Here is a 22,748-nt window from a genome sequence, read left to right as displayed (position 1 = left end):
CTTTCAAAGAATTCTCCTTTCAGCTTTTTGTTTCTTGAAGCCAAACAGCTTGTACTTCCACCTTCTAAAATGCAGACACTTGAGTGCTTTCTCCAGAGCAAAAATTGGTTGACACTCCCTGCTGATGAATTCAAACATTTTGACTGAACTCATTCAAATTCCTGTCAGTTTAGTCAATTGATGTCATATCAGATATCTGTCAGCATAACCAGCCAAGTCAATTATATACCTGGTCTTTTTAGTTAGTTAAACTTATGTCTAAAAACAAAAATAAAAAATCAAGATAAAAATAACCTATCCATTTATTTAGCAACTAACAACTTCTATCAAAAAAGTACATTTTTGTCAAACTACTTTGATTTTTTTCACTGAATCTACTAAATCAATCAGTTGTACGTGACGGTGCATTCTCGAACAGATGGGTCAACTTGCTGAACACGCAGGGAGTTGAACGTCAGAAATGAAATCTTCAAAACATGCCATCAGGACGGCCACAATATCACGCTCAATCATCCACAATAACAGGGGGAAATGGGATCCTGCAAGAGGATAGGTAACCCCTAATCACAACAATTTTGTGCATTCAAGAGCATTTTTCTATTCTCCCTAGAAATTCCCCTTCCTGTCTCTTGTTTGTCCATAGTTGATAAGAAAATGGTGTGATTGCTCAGAATCTGACTGTGCCTGGATTGCCCTTCAACAAACAAGCCAATACAAGTTCACTGAAAACTGGAAGTGGACTGTATTTATTGGGACCCCTTGAAGGTTGTATTATACTGAATTAATTCTGAAAGATGTGATTCCTACCCAAGTCCAGAGGATTATGATAAATTCAGTGTTTGATACAGTCAGTTTTAAACCTGAGCTAAAGGGTTAAAATCAGGTTCTTTTTTGGCTACAAATGAAACCATTAAAGCTGGCTTTTGGTGCTGTGCTTCTCTAACTTCACTCTCCTCCCACTCGCCCAACCTCTTCCTACATCCCCTCCTAGGATGCTCAGAGCCCTAGTACACTCCCAGAGCTCTCTCCACAGGGGGAACCATTTAATAGACCAAGACACACTGAGGGACCTTTGACTCTCTGTGCTCTTTCCAGGGCTGCCTGTTTTTTGACAGAAGATACCTGAAGAGAGCTGGGTTTAGCTCAGAAGGGTAAATCACTAATGACATACAGTCGTCCCTCCGTATATGCAGAGGATTGGCTCTTGGACCCCAGTGGGTACCAAAATCTGCAGATGCTCAAGTCCCTTATATAAAATGGCAAAGTACAGTCTGCCCTCTGTATCTGTGGACGCAGATCCCATGGTATGGAGAGCCAACAGTAATTTCAGATGCCAGGTAACTGGGCAGAGTCCAAGTGTCAGCAGACATAATGTTAACAAAAGCAGGTATAGTGAAGAGCCATCTTGCTTAGGGAATCAGAACATATTCACTCTCAAAAATATTCATACAGAATTAAACGACCCACTTTTGTCTGATTCAAATCTTCCACTGGTCAGATTTTTCTCCTGGTCACAGACATTTCTGCAATGGGAATAAGATGATTATTTATTGTTAGTCACTCACCACCTACAATTCACTTTTCCAATTTTCCTGTGTTGCCTATACAGTGCCACTTTGTCAATCCCTGCATTTTATTGACTGTGTTCTGATGGCTGGGGTAAACAAATTACTTCAAGAATGGCTGTGGTGCAAAAACGGCATTGCTTACTGGGTTCTAAATGATGGACGGGTGTGTGATCCAGTTGGTCCTAATGTCAGCAAGCAATTCACCATTACAAGGGTGCAGGTTGCCATAACCCATCCTAGCAGGGACATAATTTTGTATGGTATATAATAATTACCTTTTTTAATTCAAGTAAGTATGGGAAAATATCCAGATCAAATGATTTTGCAGATAAAATACTCCAAATTTTCAAGTCTACTCCTTTAAAATACACTGTGAATATACTACACAGTAACAACTCCACTTTATAAATGCAATAAAAGCGTCAATAACCAAGAAGTTCACATTCTTGCATTAGGCCAGAGTTCATTAATTGGATCTAGGGCAGGTTCTTACAACACCTAGACCCAAGTCTATGCGCAGCTCAGTGGTCTCCAAATTTCTTTACTGCACAATTCTACCATAAAAATATTTTTGAGCAGGCACCCCAATATGTTTGTTTAATTACAATTTATACTCATGTACTTACAGCAGCCAATATGTCAAGGCACAATACACACTTAGGTGAGGGTCATCTTTAATGACAGTGAATGTAAATCCTTTTTAAAGTCGACTTCATTATTTTAATCTTTTTTTGGCCTAATTCTCATTTTGGCTAATTAGGTTGTCATTGCCTTTACTTCCTAACATGGCTGATAATGAGTTTATAATCAGAACTGAGGAAGCAATAGCCCCACCACTTTTTTCTGTGATTTATTTGGGCTTATTTTAGTCAATCTTTCTTTATAATCTGAGGTTTCTTTTTTTAAATTAATTTATTTTTATTTTTGGCTGCGTTGGGTCTTCATTGCTGCACGTGGGCTTCCTCTAGTTGTGGCGAGCAGGGGTTACTCAGTTGCGGTGCGTGGGCTTCTCATTGCAGTGGCTTCTCTTGTTGCAGAGCACAGGCTCTAGGCATGTGGGTTTCAGTAGCTGTGGCACACGGGCTCAGTAGTTGTGGCTTGCAGGCTGTAGAGCGCAGGCTCTGTAGTTGTGGCGCATGGGCTTAGTTGCTCTGCAGCATGTGGGATCTTCACGGACCAGGGCTCGAACCTGCGCACCCTACATTGGCAGGCAGATTCTTAACCACTGAGCCACCAGGGAAATCCTGGAGTTTCTTTACAAGAGTCTTATTAATCGACTGTCCATTTTGTGTAAATCCTTTTGCACCATGGGGGTTCCACTCTTTACCAGGATGATAATAAAAAAATTAAGAAGAATAATATAATATTAATAACAAATAAAAAGCACGTATCCAGGAAGTCTGACTCCAGAGCCTGCATAGGTGACCTGCAGTGCTGACATTCACACATGGTACCCAATGTCCACATGTGACATGTGATGACTTGAAAAATGATCTGCGCCAAGACTCCTTATCTTAAATTCACCTTAATTTTTAGACAAAAATATACATAGAAGTTCTAGTATTTTCTACTCACACCCCAGTGGACTGGTTTATGTACCCTTCAGGATGAATGTCCCACTTTGGGAACCACTGGCTCTAGTTCACCTTAAAATACAGCCTATTCTGGAGAGAGGGGTGGAGATGCCTACTGAGACCAAATCAGACTTAATGTCCTGCCCAGGAGTTTTTGACAACCTGGGGGCACTTGGAAGCATTAAAGAGTCTTAAAGAAGAGGGGATATTACCTGATTTGCATTCTTACAAGATTATTCTGGATGCATCTAGAAGAATGGATTGTGGAGTATGCACAGATATCAGGACTTGTAACAGGAGAAATGATAATGGTCTGAGTTAAGGTTGCAGCCTTTTAAATGGAGCAAAGTGGGCAGATTCATGAAATAGTTAAGATCTGGTTATTAATTAAACCTGCCCAAGGTTAAACAGCAGGTAGGCAGCAGAGCTAAATTTAGATCCCAGGTCTCCTCACTCCCAATACAGTGATTTTTCTTCTGATTTGCCATGTCAGAGAACACCTGGTCCCTCTGTTTTATCCTCCCCCAGGGAGACAGGTGATCAGGAACTGAGCCTGGACAGCAGCTTGCAGTTTCCAACGGGGTGATGGAGGAAGGTGAAAGGAAAGGAAAAGCACCGCCTTCTCCAGATGTATTTATCTTTGCAGGATCCATGAGGGGCTCCATGAGAGTCTGTTTTCTGGGTATTGAATCTCATATTGAAATAACACACTTCCCAGTGACAACAAACAGAAACTCCAAGAAACTGTTCATTCAAGTCTAGGCTTTAATGAAAAACATAACGCATCCTGCTGAAGGGTGGAAGGTGATAGAGAGGTACCAGCTTGGGAGGAGAAACAGGCTCTTTTACTCACTCTCACCATGGTGCTCTCATCTCTCCTCTTGGCTGTTTGAAATCCTTATTCCTTTATGCTAAAAATTTACCTCTTCCCCAAATTCCTTTCTTCTTACCCCTTCTCAACTGTCCCCTGCTCTAATCTCTGAACACTGGGTTTTTTCTCTGACATCTATCAGTCAGGGCTCAGTACAGGAAACAGAAAACCTTGCAGGTATTGTAAGCAGAAAGGGATTTAACACAGGTATTTAGGGGCTTACAAAATTTGGGGCAGAGTTGTAGGAGGAAGCTCTCTAGGTTGGGCCAGAAATTACTCCCGGAAACTACAGAACTGATTTACCATAGGAGCTACTACCTCTGAGGCCACGACTGAAACTTGAGTTCAAGAACCACCACTGAATTCCAGGAATCAGGAAGCCAGAATCACAGAGTCACTACAGCTACTGCCTCTCAAACCCCACAAAGCTGGCGGCTGAGCACTGAGTGGCAGAAAACATCATATGTCCATGACCTGACTCTCATCAGAAAACAACTAAAGTCTTCTAAATATTTCCTAAATGCCTCTAATTGACAAAAGCTGATTTTCTTCTAAAGCCTAGCTTCAAGGGATGCTGAAAATTTTGACATTTAACTTTCCAGCCTCTTGGGTATAGTAAGGTACCCTAGAAGGAGGATTAGGCAATCCAAGCTACAGGTTCCACCATGGGAATTTTCCAAATAATACATCCTACATCATTTTTACATGTCTAACCATCCTTCAGTCCCCAGAGGAAGGAAATCATGTATTTCACATTCTTCAAGGCTACAGCCTTGCAAATGAGAGGCCCTTGCTAAGGACAGCCAAATAATTAAATGATGGAGTGCTTTAACTGTGTCAGTACTTTCTCAGTTTGCTTTCTGATTCTGTTCCTGCATTTAAGTGTTGTCTCTGCCCCCTTGAAGGTAATACTGGTTAGTACTTCTCAGGCAGGTCCCCACAGAATGTGTCACAGGGCTGGGTACATACATTCCTCAAACACTGGGTTGATTGTGTTTCACAGCCAATATTCACAGCCAAAAATATTCACAGTCAATATTTTTCCCAAAAGATATTTCTGCCCCATGATAATCAATAGGAAACAAATTTCCTGCAAAAGTATGAGGCAAACAGATCCTTTTTATAGGTCCTGTCATCACATTTTGGCAGCAGACTACCTCTAAGTTGGTAGGCAAGTGCCCTCCACACTATTCTACAGGGTTGCTATAAGGATTAAATAAGATAACATAGGGTAACAATACCTACCACACTGTAGGTGTCCAATAAATATTGGTTCCTTCCTTCTCCCCAAGAACCTTTTCCTATGAAAAAATGCCTTTCAAGATTCCTGCTAAGAGACTGGCTAAAATCAGATCCTTGAAGAGATATTGATGGCTAATGTATTCATTATCGATTGATGTGTAACAAATTGCCCAAAACTTAGCAGCTTAAAACAACAATAAATATTTATTATCCTCAGAATGTCTTTGGCCAGGAATCCAGAAGCAGCACAGCTGGGTCATTCTGGGTCATTCTGGGTCTATAATAAGACAGCAGTCAAGATGGCGACAGGGCTGCTGTCATCTGAAGGCTTGCCCAGGGCTGGAGGATCCACTCTGAAGGCAGCTCACTCACACAGCTGGTGAGCTGATGCCGGTTGTTGAGGAACTCCTAAGGTTGCTTGAGTGTCATCATGACATGGCAGCAGTTTCCCCGAGAGCAAGCGAGCCAAGAGTGCAAGGCTGTCTTTTATAACCCAGCCTCAGAAGTCACAGACCATTATTTCTACAATGTTCCACTGGTTACACAGGTCAGTGCTGTGACTACCAGCAGGCAAGGATCATTGAGTCCCACCTAATAATGGCCTAATGTATTAGTTCTTTTTTCTCTGGATAGATAAATAGAATTAGAGGTAGAAGACAACTTGGAATTACAATTAAAGAATAAAATAAAAACGTATAAACCTTGACAAAGCAAAAATAATAATGGTAATAAAATTAATAAAAATTGATAAAAGTACGGAAAACCAATTTCCTCATTTTTCTTAGTGAAGAGGTAATCAACACTACCTAAAAATGAAACATGGAATTTTTTTAAAGATACTGAATTCTTGATTTTTTTCCAAATAGTTTTTCTGTTTTCTTAGTCTTAAAGGGTTATAAAAACCAAAAATATTTCCTGTGATAAACACTTATCTGAAGATCAGCAGTTTCTTTAGTTTCACTTTAATTCATTTTTCTTTTGTTAAGGTCACATAAAATTAAATATAATACTTTTAACTTTAAAAAATATTTTGTAAAGCATGATCCTATTTCTAGAAAATTATTTTTGTCTGTCCATTTCTCTGGCTGCTTGTGACTATAAGCAAAGAGTTGTTTGGAATGATAGATCCCCAGTGTTTATGATGGCCTCTTCTGCATCTGGACAATGGAATGAGTTTTTGCTCTCTTCCTGTACTCTTCAGTAGTTCACGTTTTCACAATGAATGTGTATGATTTTATGAACATGATAAGCATAAACATGGTTAAATTTTAATTTAATTACAATTAAATTAATTTAATTCTTAAAAAAATATGATTATTGGGTGGGTTATACTGTCATATCATTTTTAATGTGTATTCCCAAAAATTTATATCTTAGAACCTCAGAAGCCCTTGAAGATGTTATAGATGGATCATCAGTTTTTAGAGGGGTTTTCCTGACTCTTGTCTTAGTGAGTTAGAGTGCAGACATAATGCAGCCAAAGACAGTGTGTTCAGATCCACAATGAGCCATTTGTCCTCTCCCAAATCTGTGGTCCCCATCTGTACCCCTAATCAAAGCTAGACCCCCGGTAGAGGCAAATCACTGATCAAGGGGGTCTGTGAATCATAGAATCCTGATTAAACCCCACTTCTTAGTTCACAGTTGGTTGCATGAGCTTTGTGCGTGAAGGAATTAGGGATATTACCAAAAAATGAATGCAATCATTATATAGAAGGCAAGGCCCTAGGAGAAAAAGGCCTAGATAATCTGGAAAACAAAAGAAACAGGATACAAGATCCCTTAACACCCAATTCAAAGATTTCTTAAAAGCTGATGTTAGGGAAATGATGATATTAAAAATATTTCTACCAGCAGGAAAGTTTTTGGTTTCCATGACTTTTTTCACACTTGGTCTATGATGGTTTCTCACCGAGCATTTTGAGTGGGACAATCCCTTGTCATATAGGCTTGTCCTGCATATTGCAGGATTTTTAGCCTCCCCAGTCTTCCTCCCAAACATCCTAGTTATGTCCCTCAGTCCCTTAGGTCACCAAGAGGTGCTCCCTTGTTTTCACTTCCATAATCTACACTCCCGCCATGGGAACCAGACAATCCCATCCCTGAGCACTTACAGGTTACCTTCTGGTTTCCCTTAGGACAAGAGGGGCTCTTTCTTTCTCACTGTTGAATCTCCAGTGACTGGCACATAGTAGGTGCTCAACAAATACTTTTGAATGAAAGAATAACATCCAATATAAGACCTGCTATGAAGAAATTTTTGGAAGATTAACATTTCTAAATATTTACATCAACCAATCCACTCTCTTAAAATCCCTGTTAGTTGGAGTCCTTAGAATTTGTGGACAACCCCAGAACATGTGGGTGGATAGAGGTAGAAACTGACACCGGTTGACACCCACCGCATGCCAGGCAGTGAGCTAGGCCCTCTGCATGTGGCCTTGCAAGGTAGTTACCAACATCCTGCTTCACAGTGAGGAAGGATCTGTGTCTGAGGTGGCACTGTGGTGACTGGCAGAGCTGGAATTTGGCTGGACTCCAGAGTCCATGTGCTTTTTGTTCCATCCCAGTGGGATTTGCTCATCAACACTCACCCTCCTTTCAGATGCTCAAGAGGAAACACATCTTCAGAGATTTCACAACAAGCTCAATTTACTTTCCAGTGGTGTCCAGACAAATTCCATCTCTTCAGATTTTTGGCTGTTTAAATATAGCCAACTTAGCTCTCCCATTACCTCAGTCAAGCCTCAGGGAGTCAGAAAACAAGCAGCTCGGCAAATGCCTTCAGCCACTTCCAAATGCACACATTCCTTGACACCCAACTGATGCAACCCCAAGTGGCTTCTTTGGGCATCTGAAGAAAGATTGTTTTGTCAATCTGATTAGTCATATGGGAGGAGTGAGGGTGGGATGGAGCTGGAATTGTTAACCTCCTCTTTTCCTTTTTAGATAGCTGGCCCGGGGGCTATTTCTGAGTCCAGATGATATGCCAGCGTGATGAAAAAGAAGCTCCCCAATTCCTCTTCTCTATCCTTCACAGGATTCGTGGAAGAGGGGAGGAGGGGGAAGCCAAGCCAAGGGGTGTGGCAGCTTGAAGGCCGTTGCCCCATCAGAGCAGAGACAACTGGCTCAGGGGCTGCTGTCTGCCTGCCCCGCCCCGTCTGTCTCCTCCACAGCCTGGTTTTGCCCCCTTTCCTTTACTACCAGCACGTCAGCGTCTACAGCGTCTACTGCGCTGTGACTTCATTTTCTCTTTTTTCCTCTCCTCAGTCACATCTTTTCTCCTTCTTCTTCTTCCTCCTCCTCTTCTTCTCCTTCTCCTTCTTCTTCTTTCTTGTGTCTAGAGTTCTCCAATCCTTCCACTTTTTCCTTCATTTCTGCCAATCCCAGCTGTATTTCTCTTCTCACTACCTGCACAAAATGTCCCTTTCCACATCAGGTGGGGCTCTCTCTGTCCTCTCCCTCTGAGATTGCACACTAATCTCTTGATCACTGAGTGTTTTCCTCCTGCTGTGTTCGCCCCCACTGAAGCTTCTGGCAAGGCTGCATGAGGCTTCCACAGCCGAAGCCCCCTAACTTCCACTCACCCCAATGTGGGTCCAAGCTTCTGTTCTCTTCGGGGATGGGCAAATCCACAACCCGTCTGTGTCTCCTCTTTACATTCTTGTATGGGATTACAAGGCAAGGTGAGCATTCGATTTCGATATTCCAACAACTGAATGAGCCTCTGTTTCCATAGGCAGTACATGCTTATTTCTGAACTTGTGCAGCCCCTATAACTAGCTTCCTTGAGAGTAGGCCATTGCTATGACCCTGAGCAGGTTGTATGAAAAGCAGGGACTTAGCTTCTGCAGGCCAAGACACACACCGGAAAAGACTGGAGTGTTTGCTACCTCCTTTCATCTGGAGATAGAGGACGTAATGACATTTAACTAAAGTCATACATCTTTTGTTTTGATTTTGTTTTGCTGTTCTTAAATCTGTCTGGTTTTGCTTGTTTACTGAATGCTCTGACCACTAAGCAAAAAAGTTCTGAATTGAATGAAGATCTTTTCCAGGCCCTCTCCTACAGCTCCCACAGCCCACCTCTGCCACCAGCTGAGACCCCTACATCTGTGCCACTCAGACCTGAAGGAGCAGACATGGGGCTCTTGTTCAAATGCAGATTCTGCTTCTGCAGGTGGGGCTGAGCTGAGTTCAGAACTGGAGCTGATGCTCATCACGCACCTTGAGCAGGTGGGAGCAGACTGTATGCAAAACAAGAACAGACTTAGCGACCTAGGTCAGCACTTCTCCATCTGTGCTGCACGTCAGCATCCCTGGGGAGCTTTTAACCATCCCAGGCTGCAGCCCAGACTACTTAAGTCAGAATCTCTGGAGAAGGAGCCCAGGCAGCAGCATTTTTAAAGCTCCCTAGAAAGAGACGATGCCCGTGTGCTGTCAAGGTTGAGGACCTTTGCTCTCAGGGTTTAAAGGAAGGAGCATTCACATCTGGCTGGAGGGAATGGGGAGGTGCTTTGAAAACAATTCATCCCTACTCAGTTCCCACCAAACCAGATGAAAACAGTGGCTTGGGTTCATCATGTGCAGAAAATGGCTTATGTGAAGCCGGTTTTGAAAACTGGGAGACTGGGGGGAAGCCAGCGCCTAAGCACGTTACAGCACATTGAGAAGCGCTGTCTAAAGCCATGGAGGATGCGGCAGGCGGGATGCCACACTGGGAGAATCCAGTCCAGTCGCCCCTTCGGCTGGTGCTTAAGAGTGACCTGAGATTGAACACCGGCCCCTTAACTGCCTCCCCTCCCCCCTCCCATCAGTACCCCTCACCCCATTCTAAACACCTCCACTCTGTCCACAGAGACCTTCCATATTCACCTGACTCTGTTTTAGCTGAATAAGAGGCTCCAAGGACAGCGCCTGGTGGGATCTGTCCCAGTTTCTGCACCCTCCCAGGGACAGCCTGACTCCCCTCTCTAATCAGTGTCGCTTTCAGAAAGCAAATATCTGTACCGGGAAAAAAATTATCAAAGTTTGGTTGAAAAGAAAGGGCATAGCTCAAGGGCCTTACGGACATGCCAAACAAAGCCTTTTGGAGAGGTCAAGGACAGAACTCTCTCCCTGCCACGGTGGCAGATGGGGCTACACACCATCCCAGTTACACACGCAAAGTCCCAGTTCACACTGTGGTCCAGTTCATGAAAGGAGGCATGTGTTTGTACACACTGCATCCAAAGACCAAAAGCATAAACTATATACAGCCAGGCCCCTGGTATATGCATGGGAGGAGAGAGTCCTCCTCAGGGAAGAGTCCAAGACCCGTAGCAAGGGTGTCAGTGATGCAGAAAGAGCCCAGGTCTGAGCATTAGGAGGCAGGGTCAGCCCCAGCTCCTGTGTCAACCCCCATGTGACTTCAGGCAGCTAGCCTCACTTCGCTGGGCCTGTGAAGTGAGATGAATACACCATCCTACCTCTCTCCACACATCATGGGACCGTTTGAGGGGACAAATGCAGTTATAGTAAGGAAAGTGCTTTGTAAAGTATGAAATACTATGCGCATGAAGGCTTAAAGCAGTGCAAAATTTGTAGTGTTCATAGTGTGTGCACGTGTATATGTGTGTGCAAGAGATATGTGTTTGTGAGTGTATGTATGATTGTGTGCGTGTGGCGGGGGCATGTACATGAGTGAATGTGTGGGTGAGTGTGTGTGTGTGTGTGTGTGTGTGTGTGTGTGTGACTCTTGCACTGTAAAACAAATCCCGACCACCACATGGGTCAAAGGCAAGGTCAGAGCACCTCCGGGTGGTCAGGAAGGTACCGTAGTGATGACAGGGCCAGGCTGTGGGCAGAATCAGGGTGGATAATGTAGAGCACCACACATGACGCAGAATCAAGCCTGAGGGGGTCATGGGGCCAGAGGAGACCTCCTGCCCAAGCCAGGAGCACATGCTCAGGCACAGGGGGCCCAGCCCTCAGGCAGAGCTGCAGGGGAGCAAGGACAGTGGCCACCTTCAGTGCTGCTTAAGTTTTCCCCCAACTAGCCCCAACTGATGGAGGCACTTGATGTATCGTCCCCAGGTGGTCTGGGGACATGCCCAAAGCAGCCAGCTACAGACTCGAAATGTCTGTCCAGAAATGTTTACCTTAAAAATTAAAATGTTTGCATGCTACTCTTTTATAAGCCATGTTTGCTTAAATATACAACAATTTCCCACCAAAAACAATTAGCTTCTGGAGCAGTGTGCATATCCCATCCAGAGGTAATGAGACCCTCAGACCTGGAGCACCTGGGAAGCTTTTTGAGCCGTGGCATGACCAAGTAGTGTTTTAAGATAATATATCCACCACCGGTGGGGAGGTGGAAAGGGATGTGAGCTGGCCTGGACAGGGGAGGGCCTGGCCCAGAGGGAGAGAATAGACTGATGCAGACAAAGGCCCTCGAAGGGAACTCTGACGGCCTGGTAATTGCTGCAGTTGGGATGGTGAGGCAGTGGCTCAGTACATAGCCCATGGAAGGGTCATCCCACTTGAAAAGTGTCAGCTGAGAAGGGTGTGGTGTGCACCTCTGAATGTCCTTCCAAACACAAGGTAGTATCTAAGGCGGAGATCAAAGGTCTGGTCTCTTACCTCCACCTCACATAGACTCCTGAGACTTTCAGCTGAGGGCCCTGGTTAAATTCCCAGCTACAGGCCCCAGCCCTGGCCCTGAAGGAGAGGCCAGAATGATACGGCCCCCGGCACACTGGCCACCAGCCGTCTAACCCCAGACAGTCTGCTGATGGCCCAGAGGAGTTTTGCTGCCTCCTGACTCCCGTCCCACCCACCTGACCTTCTGGCCCCAGTGAGTCAGGCTCCTCTGAGCCCAAATCAAACTCATTGGGCCGGAGCTGCCAAGAAAAGCTCTGAGCCACTCCTAACAAGAGGCAGCACTTGGACAACATCTTATACAACTGACCCTGAGAAAGGCACCTCTCACCTAGGCCCGGTGGCCTGCCAGGCTCCTTCCTTTCTTCCCCAGCCTATCTGTCTATTGACCAGCCCTCTCCCTGGCCTCCCTGGGGATGATCCATGGGCCTCTTCTGTCCCCATTCCAGCGTCCACTGAGCCCTGCACAGCTGATTTCTCCCTTTCAGCAGCTGTCCACCAAGCTCAGGGATCCGCAGAGCCCCTGGCCTAGGGACCCAGCCTGACTCAGCAAGGTCCTTCAGAGCGAAGTCCCTGCCTTTGATCCTGCTGTCACTGTGATCGTAGCAAGACGGCAGAGAGTCTGGGGGCCTTGTCTGCTGAGCCAAATCAAAGGAAGCTCAAGGGGTCTGCCCTAGAGAAAGGAAGGTTTGGACTCAATCCCTGAAGTGCTCTTATGTGGCACAGGGAGTGCGAGCATCCTGTGCCAATGTGATAGACAGAACCAGAGCCCGCGATGGGTAAAACTCAGGGGCTTGATGTCAGCTCCACAGACCCAAGGGTTTCCGGTAATCAGAGCTGTTCACAGTGAGAGCAGACTGCCTCATGGGGTTGTGGGACCCCAGCCAACAGTCAGAGGCACTAAAAAACGGACCTTCAAAGTTTGAAAGAGGCAAAGGATATCCCTTTCCGTCCTACGGTTGTAGAAATTTATGGAAACTCTCCCTTTCCATAATTGTATCAATTGTAAAGTCTTGGGTAAAATTAATCAATTCAGTAAATATTTTGGAAAACGTACTAATCACTTTTCCTTCTCCAGAACACTGCAACCTCAGTAACTCAGCTGGGTGGAAGATGACGTAAATGAGGCCATTTTAGATTCACTCCCCATGACAAGGTCACAGGCAGACTTAAACCCAACAAGCCACAGCGAGGGGGAGCTTCATCTGTGCACTGATTCACACCAAAAACTCAAGAAACCCTTCAAAAAAAGAAAAGAGGGGCTTCCCTGGTGGCGCAGTGGTTGAGAGTCCGCCTGCCGATGCAGGGGACACGGGTTCGTGCCCCGGTCTGGGAAGATCCCACATGCCGCGGAGCGGCTGGGCCCGTGAGCCATGGCCACTGAGCCTGCGCGTCTGGAGCCTGTGCTCCACAACGGGAGAGGCCACAACAGTGAGAGGCCCACGTACCGCAAAAAAACAAACAAAAAAAAAACAGAAACCCCTCAGTCACAGGCCCTTTCCTCTCATAACTGCAGGAATATGCCCGGAGGGTGCAGCTTCTCTCCACTGGGCAGAGGCATGTTTTTACATTGCTACTGGAAACAGTCTTTTAGAGAAAAGAGCTAGAAGAAGAATTTCAAAATTAGTACAGTAGAGTGGAAGCCACACTTTCTGATGTTGGGAGGTGAAATGGGGTCCAAGTATATGGACTGAGAACTCACAGTCTGGCTTCTAACACCCAGCTTCGCCTTGGCTGCTGGCTGACTCCGGCTCCAGCAGGCCCACAACTGGGATTTCCTGGCACAAAACAGGTGTGTATTTTTTCAGGCATTTCCTTGGCTGGAGTGCTCGCCTGCCTCTTGCCTGCTCAGCCAAGCCCTAACAGGAAAGCCTGGGCTGGTCTCCCTGAGGCAGGGAGGTTGGGGAACTGCCCTGTGCTTCGACAGCAGTCCCTGCATCCCCCCCACCCTGCCCCACTTTCCCTCCACACTGAGGGTCTGCTGCCTCTCTCCCTGCTTCTCTACCGCCAGAACGGCAGCTCCGTGCCCCCTGGGATAGCCTAAGGGCACACAGTAGGTATTCAACAGGGAGCTTCTTACAAAGAGGAAGGAGGGCCCAATCTATCTGGGGAGCCTCCTTGCGGAAGGTTGAGGCCTGACTTTTTGGAGAGATAGGAGGCTGATCCAAACAACCATTTCTGTCCACATTTCTGAGGGAGAGGAGGAGGTGCGGGCAGCCAAGGAGAGCGTTCTCACGCCAAGCAGATAATTATGTGTTCTTGGAAGCAGGTTTCATGGACTGGCTCAGAACTGAACTGGGAATGGGCTCTGAGGGCTGCCGCCTTCTGACGGGACGTGGCTCGGGCAGCGATTTCACTGTCCAGTTTTAACAAGTGGCCGACGCCTTATGGAAACTTTTGAAAGGCATTCTGCTTCAGACCAGCCAGTGTGCACCTCATCTGGTTACTTTAGCCATCTTTCCCTTCAGTTTGGGAGAACACGAAGGGAGGAAAATAAAAATCACTGAGCACCTACTGTGTGCCAAGAACCAAGTCAGCACTCTCACTGTCCTAAGAACCCGCTAAAGAGGGAGAGACAGAGGCCCATGCAGCAACTCCTGGCAGAGAAAAGAGTGAGGCTGGGCATCTCAGCTTCCACAGCCTTTGCTCTTTCCAAACAGTGACCTTCTCTTTACAAGGCCATTTTTGCTGCACGTCTCGCCCCTACCCCAAAGCCAAAATTCCCCCATTTGAACAGGATAAACATTCCCATGGCAAAGGAACGCTGTGTTCCCCAGAGGAGATGCAATCACGTTGTTCCTGTCGAGGTTATGTGGGCTTATGAAATAGGACACTGGGCTGAGGGCCTGGCCCCGGGCTGGAGGGCTGCCTGCCTCCCCCCGCCTCCCCCAGCTGTGCCCTGCAAGGCAGTTGGAGTAATAGAAGGAGCCCAGGGTGGGAAATAGGGTCTAATCTTGACTCTGCAGCAAGCTGATGTCTTCCCTGGGTCTCTGCTCCCTGTAGCCGTCACAAGGCAGCAAGTTTGCTTCAGAAAGTGCAGAGAGTTAATCCACGTGAGAAACAACTCTTGCTTTGCTTTCCTGGGCCTTGATTTCTCCATCGGTAATTGGGAATATTATCTGCATACAGGAGGGACTCAAAGGAAGAGAAGATGGAGCCTTTTTGGAGACACTCTGGAGAGTACTTCCGTTGTGCAATCATTCATTCTTTCCATAATCATTAAACATATATTGAGGGTTTATTATGTGTCAGGCTTTCTGCTGAGCAATGCAAATACAGAAATCAACAAGGTAACAGGCCCTGTTCTTAAAGGGCTCATAACATACACACACATTTTTCATCAAAAAAATATATAAATGTTTGAAGTCCCGTAGTTAGAAAACAACTCCTACTCCTGTATTCCTGAGCCGCATCACTATGATTTTTATCATATTTCCTTGATTATATAATATATATCTTTCTCATATTTTAACATTTCTTAAATCAGGGTGCAACCTGCAATTTTAATTGCCAGCATTTTCTTCTCTCTTGGTTATATATGAAACAATGATACATCTTACAGTTGATAACATCTTAGATTCAATGAAATATGTTTGGGGAAAAAACTTATTTTTCAACTGGATTTTTAATGTAATTCACAGCCACTGAATTTAATACACGATTTTTCCAGAACATTTCTAGTTCATTCAGATATATAGTGCCATGCAGATCGTGTGTCTAGATATCTCACTGCCCCTCACGTTTTCAACTAGGTGACTTGGAAGGAATCGTACAAACAGGCTGGGATGCTGTATCACCTCTTAGCCACCAGAGGGAGAGAGTGCATTGGGAAGGGACAGATTCTCAGGCTTGCGGGCTTTCCCTCTCCTAAACCTTTCCAGGGTGCCCCCTCCAGGGCAGTCTGAAACTCACTGAAACGCCACCTGCAAAGTCAGAGTAGAGGAAAGGCCCTCTTTCAGAGCCATGGCAGAACGAGAAAGAGGAGTTGGTTTGATCTGAATGATGTTTGCTGACCCATGCTAAAAATCACCCATGGTTCAAATGAGCTCTTCCTGGGAATGAGAACAAGTGCTAGACGCAGCAGAGTTTTGCCTCAAAGTGCAGAGCTGGTGGGCAGGCCCACACCTTCTTAAACCATTCAACACCTGAGACCCACAGTGATTTGTAAAGTTCCCCCACTCTAGCAGTTACCTGTAGCTTTCCACCCTTCCTTACCCCTTTTCTTCCTTCCCTCCTTCTCCTTCACTGAACTACTTATTTATCGAATACCTACTATGTGCCAGGCTCTATGCTAGGAGCTGGGATACAGCAGTATAAGGAAAAATACTGGGTCCCATGAGGACATGTGACAGGAGACCATCAGGGAACGCATCACTGATAGGTGATAATTGACACAAAGGGAAAAGTAGGAGTCACCCAGGTAAAGAATGAGGGAGAAGCCTTCCAGGCAGATGCACCAGCATTTACAGAGACCCTGAGGTAGAAAGTGCTAGAAGAAGGCCAGTGTGGAGCCCAGTGGCTTTCCCTCTGTAGCCACTGAAGGGATTTAATCAGGAAACAGACATGAGTAGTCTTGAGTGTTAATATGACAACTCTGACTGCCTGTGGAGCACGGCTTGGAGGAGAAATCTGAGAAGAGGTAGAGGTGATCATTTGAGAGTTATTGGAGAAGTGACAAGAAGTAATGACAACTAAGTGGTGATACTGTACATCAAGGTGTATCTTAGAGATAGAATTACTGGATTTGGAGAGTGGAAGCAAAGGGAGCATGAAGTTTGACTCCTGAGTTGTCTGAAGGAGCAGCTTGGAAGGGGGAGGGGACTTTTCCTGGGATGGGCCCCTTTGAGGGAGGAGGACAGGACTTGGGAAGGGAACATTGTGAGTTGTCTCATTGTATTAAGTTTAAGCTGCTTCTGGAACATCCACATGCAAGTATGAAGTAAAGAATTAAATCTATGAATCGAGTGCTCAAAACTGGGCTGGAAATGTTAGATTTGGGAGTTACAGGTATGTAGATGGAAGGTTAACCCATGGCAGCACGGACCAATGAGGAAAACTCTAGCTCATACTGAGATGAGACTGTGTGCGGATCCAAAACCACCTCCCAAAGAAGCAATAAAGTCAAAGTCAAGGAAGACGTAATTGAGCTGGAAGAGGCCAAGGAAGAATGGCTGAGAGAGGAAGAGGAGAAGTACAGAACTACGAGGGGGCAGGCGGACTAAACTGGAAACTAAGGACGCTGGGCAGATGTTGTTTAAAACCAAGTCCTGGCATAAGCCCTGGCCCAGTGGTGAAAGGAAAAGGAGCCCCACATGGAGGGACCCGTGCACATAGCCTCCAAGAGATCATACCAGAGCTGCTTACTGCTCCTGGGGAAGGGAAGGGGGGAGGAGCTGGAAAGGGCACTGAGGGCAGAGGGGAGAGAGGGGGCACTGCAGGCCAACTGTCAGCAATATAAGCTGCACAGCAACTAAGAAAACAAATCTCTCTTAGACCCCCATTTGGTTGGAAGACCCAGATCCACATGTATGTATCAAGGGGAAAATATATGTACAACTAATTACCACAATAAGAGAGTACAATGGACGATATGAAAGGTAGAGAAAAAATATTTTAGTGATCAGAAAAAAAAAAAAGAGATCTAGTCTAACTGGGTGGTCAGGGAAATCTGCACAGCAGAAATGGACTTTCTTCTGGGCTTGGAAGAATGGGGGCATTTTGAAAGGTACAGGTCACGTGGGTTGAGGAATGGCTTCAGGCCCCTCTGGAGACTGGAGGAGTAGGTCCCTTGTGTCAGGACAGACCTCAGTCCTCCTGGGGCCTCCATCCAGCCTTGGTCAAGTCCCTGAGGCCCCATCCTGACTCACCTGTTCTTCCCCTTTCCTTTCACCAGTCACATGATCCATGAGTGACCGCCGCATGGAAGAGATGTCTGACACTCACATTCACAGCAGTCCTCTCCTGCCAGAGCCTCTTTCCAGCAGACACAAACTCTATGAGTCAGAGCTTACCAGCCCTAGCTGGCCCTCAAGCCCCCAGGATACACACCCGGCTCTGCCCCTCCTGGAAATGCCTGAAGAAAAGGTGAGGAACGTCCCTCCCAGGGTGTTTCCCAGGTGGATGGTAGGGGAAAGAGTGTAGAAAGATGCTGCTCTCCCAGCACATGTGACCTAATGCCATGGAAGTGTCGCCGCTGGGGAGATTCTGCCTCCCAAACGTGCTCACACCCACAAGCAGCCCTATTTGGCCTTAGATGGAAAATGTGGCTCTGTGTGTGACATGATTTTAAGGACAAGTAGAGAATGCACACACACACATACCAGTCTTCCAACCAGTCCCCAAAATCTTTCCCCTTACACCTGCACCCTTGAATTACTCTACTATCTCCAAAAGGAAGCCCTCATTCAAACACAGGCCTTCAGCACTCCTTGGACCCAGAAGCACCAAGGCAGCCTGGCTAGCTACAGATTCAGTGGAAGAGAACCCAAGACTGCTTATGTTTTTTAATGAGATGTAATTCAGGTACCGTAAAATTCACGCCTTTCAAGTATACATTACAGTTTTTTAGCATATTTACAAAGCTGTGCAAACATCATCATTATCTAATGCCAGAATATTTTTATCACCTCAAAAAGAAAATCCATACTCATTAGCAGTCAGTCCTCATTCCATCCTCCCCCCAACCCCTGGCAACCACCAATCTACTTTCTGTCCCTATGGATTTGCCTACTCTGTACATTTCATATAAATGGAATCATATAATTTGTGGCCTTTTGTGGTTGGTTTCATTCATTTAGCATAATGTTTTTGGGTTCTTTCAGTAGATCATTCCTTTTTATGGCCAAATAATATTTCCTTGTATGAATATACTGTATTTTATTTATCCATCAGCTGATGGACATTCGGGTTGTTTCTGCTTTGAGGCTGTATAAGTAGTAATCCTACTACAAGCATCTGTGTAGAAGTTTTTGTGTGGACACGTTTCTATTTTTCTTGGGTATATACCTAGAAGTGGTATTTCTGGGTCATATGGTAAGTCTATGTTTAGTATTTTAACAAACTGCCAAACTCTTTTTCCAAAGTGGCTGCATTAGTGTATATTCTCACCAGCAATGTGCACATCGTGCCACTACACCTCCTCACCAAAATGTGTTGCTGTCTTTTTTGTTACAGCCTAGGTGAATGTGAAATGGCATCTCATTGTGATTTTGATTAGCATTTCCCTAATGGCAAATGATGTCGAACATCTTTTCATGTTCTTACTGGCCACTTGTATATCTTCTTTGGAAAAATGTCTTTTCCAACCTTTTGCCCATTTTTTAAATTGGGTTATTGGTCTTTTTATTGTGGAGTTGTAATCATTCTTTTTATATTCTGGATATTAGACCCTGTCCAGGTATATAATTTGCAAATAATTTCTCCCACTCTGTAGGTCATCTTTTCACTTTCTTGATAGTGTCCTAGAAGCAGAGTTTTTCATTCTGATTAAGTCCAATTTATCTATTCTTTCTTTGATTGCTTATGCTTTTGGTGTCATATGCAAGAAAACATTTTCTTATCCAAGGTCACAAAGATTTACTCCAATGTTTTAATCTAAGGATTTTATAGTTTTAGCTCTTACATGTAAGTCTTTTATCCATTTTGAGTTCCCTTCTGTATATGATATTAAGTAGGGGTCCAATTTTAATATTTTACCAAGTGGATGTCCACTTGTCCCAGAATCATTTGTTAAAAAGATTATCCTTCCTCCACTGAATTGTCTTGATATTCCTATCAACAATCAATTGACTATAAATGTATGGGTTTGTTTCTGGACTCTCATTTCTATTGAACTGATTTATATGTTTATCCTTATGGCAATACCACACCACCTTGATCACTGTAGCTTTGCAGTAAGTTTTGAAATCAGAAAGTATGAGTTCTCCAACTTTGTTCTTCTTTTTCAAGATTGTTGTATCTATCCTGAGATCCTTAAATTTCTATATGAATTTTAGGATGCAACTTTCAATTTCTGAAAAAAAATAAAAAAGCAACTGGCATTTTGATAGGGATTGTGTTAAATCTATAGATCAATTTGGAGAATATTGTCATCTTAACAATATTAAGTCTTTCAGTCCTTGGACATAGGTTATCTTTCCTTTTATTGAGTCTTTAATTTCTTTCAATGATGTTTCATAGTTTTTAAGTGTACAGTCTGGCACCTCTTTTGTTAAATTCATTCCAAAATATTTGATTCTTTTTCATGCTGCATAAATAGAATTGTTTTCTTAATCTTATTTTTCAATTGTTCATTGCCAATGTATAAAAATAAATTTGTTTTGTATATTGATTGTCTATCCTGCAAACTTGCTGAACTCATTCATTATCTCTAATAGTTTTTTGTAGATTCCTTAAGGATTTTATGTATAAAAGGATGTTCCATCTTCAAATAGAGATAGTTTAAATTCTTTCTTTCCAATATGGGTCCCTTTTGTCTGTTTTTTTCTTACCTAATTCCTCTGGCTAGAACTTCCAGTACAATGTTGAATAGTAGTGACAAGAGCACACATCTTTCTCTTGTTCCTGATCTTAGAGGGAAAGCATCCAGTCTTTCACCACTAAGTTTGATATTAGCTGTGGGTTTTTATTATTAGGTTGAGGAACTTCCTTTCTATTCCTAGTCTGTTGATTGTTTTTTATCAGGAAAGGTTGCTTAATTTTTCAAATGTTTTTTCTGTGTTTATCAAGATAATCATGTGAGTTTTTTTCTTTATTCTATTAAACAATCTGTTGATAGTTTTTATAGGTTGAAACAGCCTCAAATTCTTAGAATTCTCTTTTGGTCATAATCTTTTTTATATCCTGCTTGGATTTGTTTTGCTAGTATTTTGTTAAGGATTTTTGCATCTATATTCATAAAGCATATTGGTCTATAGTTTTCTTTCTTGTGATTACTTTGTCTGGTTTTGATATCAGGATAATAGTAGCCTTATAGAATGTGTTAAGAAGTGTTCCCTTCTCTTCTACTCTTTAGAAGATATTGGTATTAATTCTTTAAACATTTGGTGCAATTCACAAGTGAAGCCACCAGGACTTGGGGTTTTGTGGGAAATTTTGGTTTGGTTTGGTTTTTAACTAATTCAGTTGCTTTACTTTGTTATGAGTCAATTCAGATTTTCTATTTCTTCCTGAGTCAGTTTTGGTAGTTTGTGGCTTTCTAAGAATTTATACAGTTCATCTAGGTTATCTAATTTATTAGCATGCAATTATTAATTTCTTTATAATCCACTTCCTTATAATCCTTTCTTTTTCTTTAAGGTTGGTAGTAATGCACCCTCTTTCATTTCTGATTCTAGTTATTTCAATCTGCTCTTCTTTTTCTTTGTAAAACTAGTTAAAAGTTTGTCAATTTTGATCGTTCCAAAGAATCAACTTTTCCTTCCTTCTACTTGCTTTGGGTTTAATTCACTGTTATTTTTCTAGTTTCTTAAAGTGAAAGGTTAGGTTGTTGAGATATTTCTTCTTTTTTAACATAGGTATTTATATTTACAAATTTCACTCTACTCAGTGATTTAGCTGCATCCCATAAGTTTTGGTGTGTTGTGGTTTTGTTTTCATTCATCTCAATGAATGAAATATTTTCCAATTTCTCTTCTGATTTCCTCTCTGATCCATGGATTATTTAGGAGTGTGTTGTTTAATTTCCACATATTTTCCAAATATCCTTCTATGTTTGATTTCTGATTTCACTCCATTGTGACCAGAGAACATATTGTGAATGATTTAAATCCCTTTACTGATATTTTTATCAGTAAAAATGTTTTACTTATTTATGGCCTAGCATGGTCTATATTGGAGAACGTTCCATGTGCACTATAAAAGGTATATTCTGCTATTGCTGGGTGAAGTGTTCTATAGATATGTATTAGGTCTAGTTAGTTTATAGCGTTGTTCAAGTCTTCTATTTCCTTGATCTTCTGTCTAGTTATTCTATCCATTTTTTTCAAGTGGAGTATAGAAGTCTCCAATTATTATTATTGAGTTGACTTTTCCTCCCTTCAATTCTGCCAACTTCTGCTTCATGTATTTTGGGGCTTTGTTAGGCATGTTAGTGTTTATAATTCTTATATCTTCTTCATAGATTGATCCTTTTATCATTAAAAGTGTCTTTCTTACTCTCTAGTAACAAATTTTGTCTTAGCAAAAGGTTTATTTTGCTGATCTTAGTATAGTCACTCCAGCTTTTTTTTTTTGGTAACGGTTTGCACAATATTATCTTTTTCCGTCCTTACAATCTATTTACATATTTGAATATAAATTGTGTCTCTTGTAGACAAGATTTAGTTGTATAACTTTTTAAATTCCGTTCTGCCAATCTCTGTCTTTTAATTGAATTGTGAATCCATTTATATTTAATTTAGTTACTGATAAGGTAGGATCTATGCCTGCCATTTTGCTATTTGTTTTCTATGTCTTTTTTCTGTTTCTCTATTATTTCACTATGCCATCTTTTGTCTTAAACAGATATTTTCTAGTGTATCATTTTAATTCTTCTGTCGTTGTTTTCTATATGTTTCTAGTTATCTTCTGAGTAGTTGCCCTGGATATTACAACTAAACATCTTAATTTATAACATTCTAGCTTGGATTAAAACCAACTTAATTACAATATTATCCAAAAGCTGTGTTCCTATGTAGCTCTATCCCCACCTCCTTTGTGCTGTTACTGTCATACAAATTATATCTTTATACACTGTATGCCCACCAACACAGACTTACAATTATCTTATGAAGTTGTCTTTACATCAGAAGGGGAAGAAGAGAATTACCAAAAATACATTTATACTGTCTGTTGTATTTACCTATGTAGTTA

General features: G+C 43.2%; 1 protein-coding gene across 5 annotated transcripts in view; it reads left to right on the top strand.

Annotated features, from left to right (window-relative positions):
* Positions 1-22,748, top strand: part of SLC14A2 (solute carrier family 14 member 2) — a 450,567-nt gene that overhangs the window by 377,117 nt on the left and 50,702 nt on the right. For 4 of the 5 annotated variants that reach the window (XM_029230049.1, XM_029230060.1, XM_029230078.1 and 1 more), the window contains exon 4: positions 17,791-17,981. In XM_029230049.1, coding sequence (XP_029085882.1) covers positions 17,802-17,981 — 180 coding nt within the window. In that variant the 5' untranslated portion in view covers positions 17,791-17,801. Of the gene's footprint in view, positions 1-9,380; positions 9,492-17,790; positions 17,982-22,748 lie in introns of those variants that run through there. The other variant, XM_029230068.1, reaches the window with a different exon arrangement.

Source organism: Monodon monoceros, unplaced genomic scaffold, assembly GCF_005190385.1.
Source record: "Monodon monoceros isolate NGI ecotype Baffin Bay Population unplaced genomic scaffold, NGI_Narwhal_1 Super_Scaffold_1, whole genome shotgun sequence".
Lineage (NCBI taxonomy): Eukaryota > Metazoa > Chordata > Mammalia > Artiodactyla > Monodontidae > Monodon > Monodon monoceros.
Note: the sequence above shows the minus strand (reverse complement) of the source record. Positions and strands in the feature narration are given on the sequence as shown.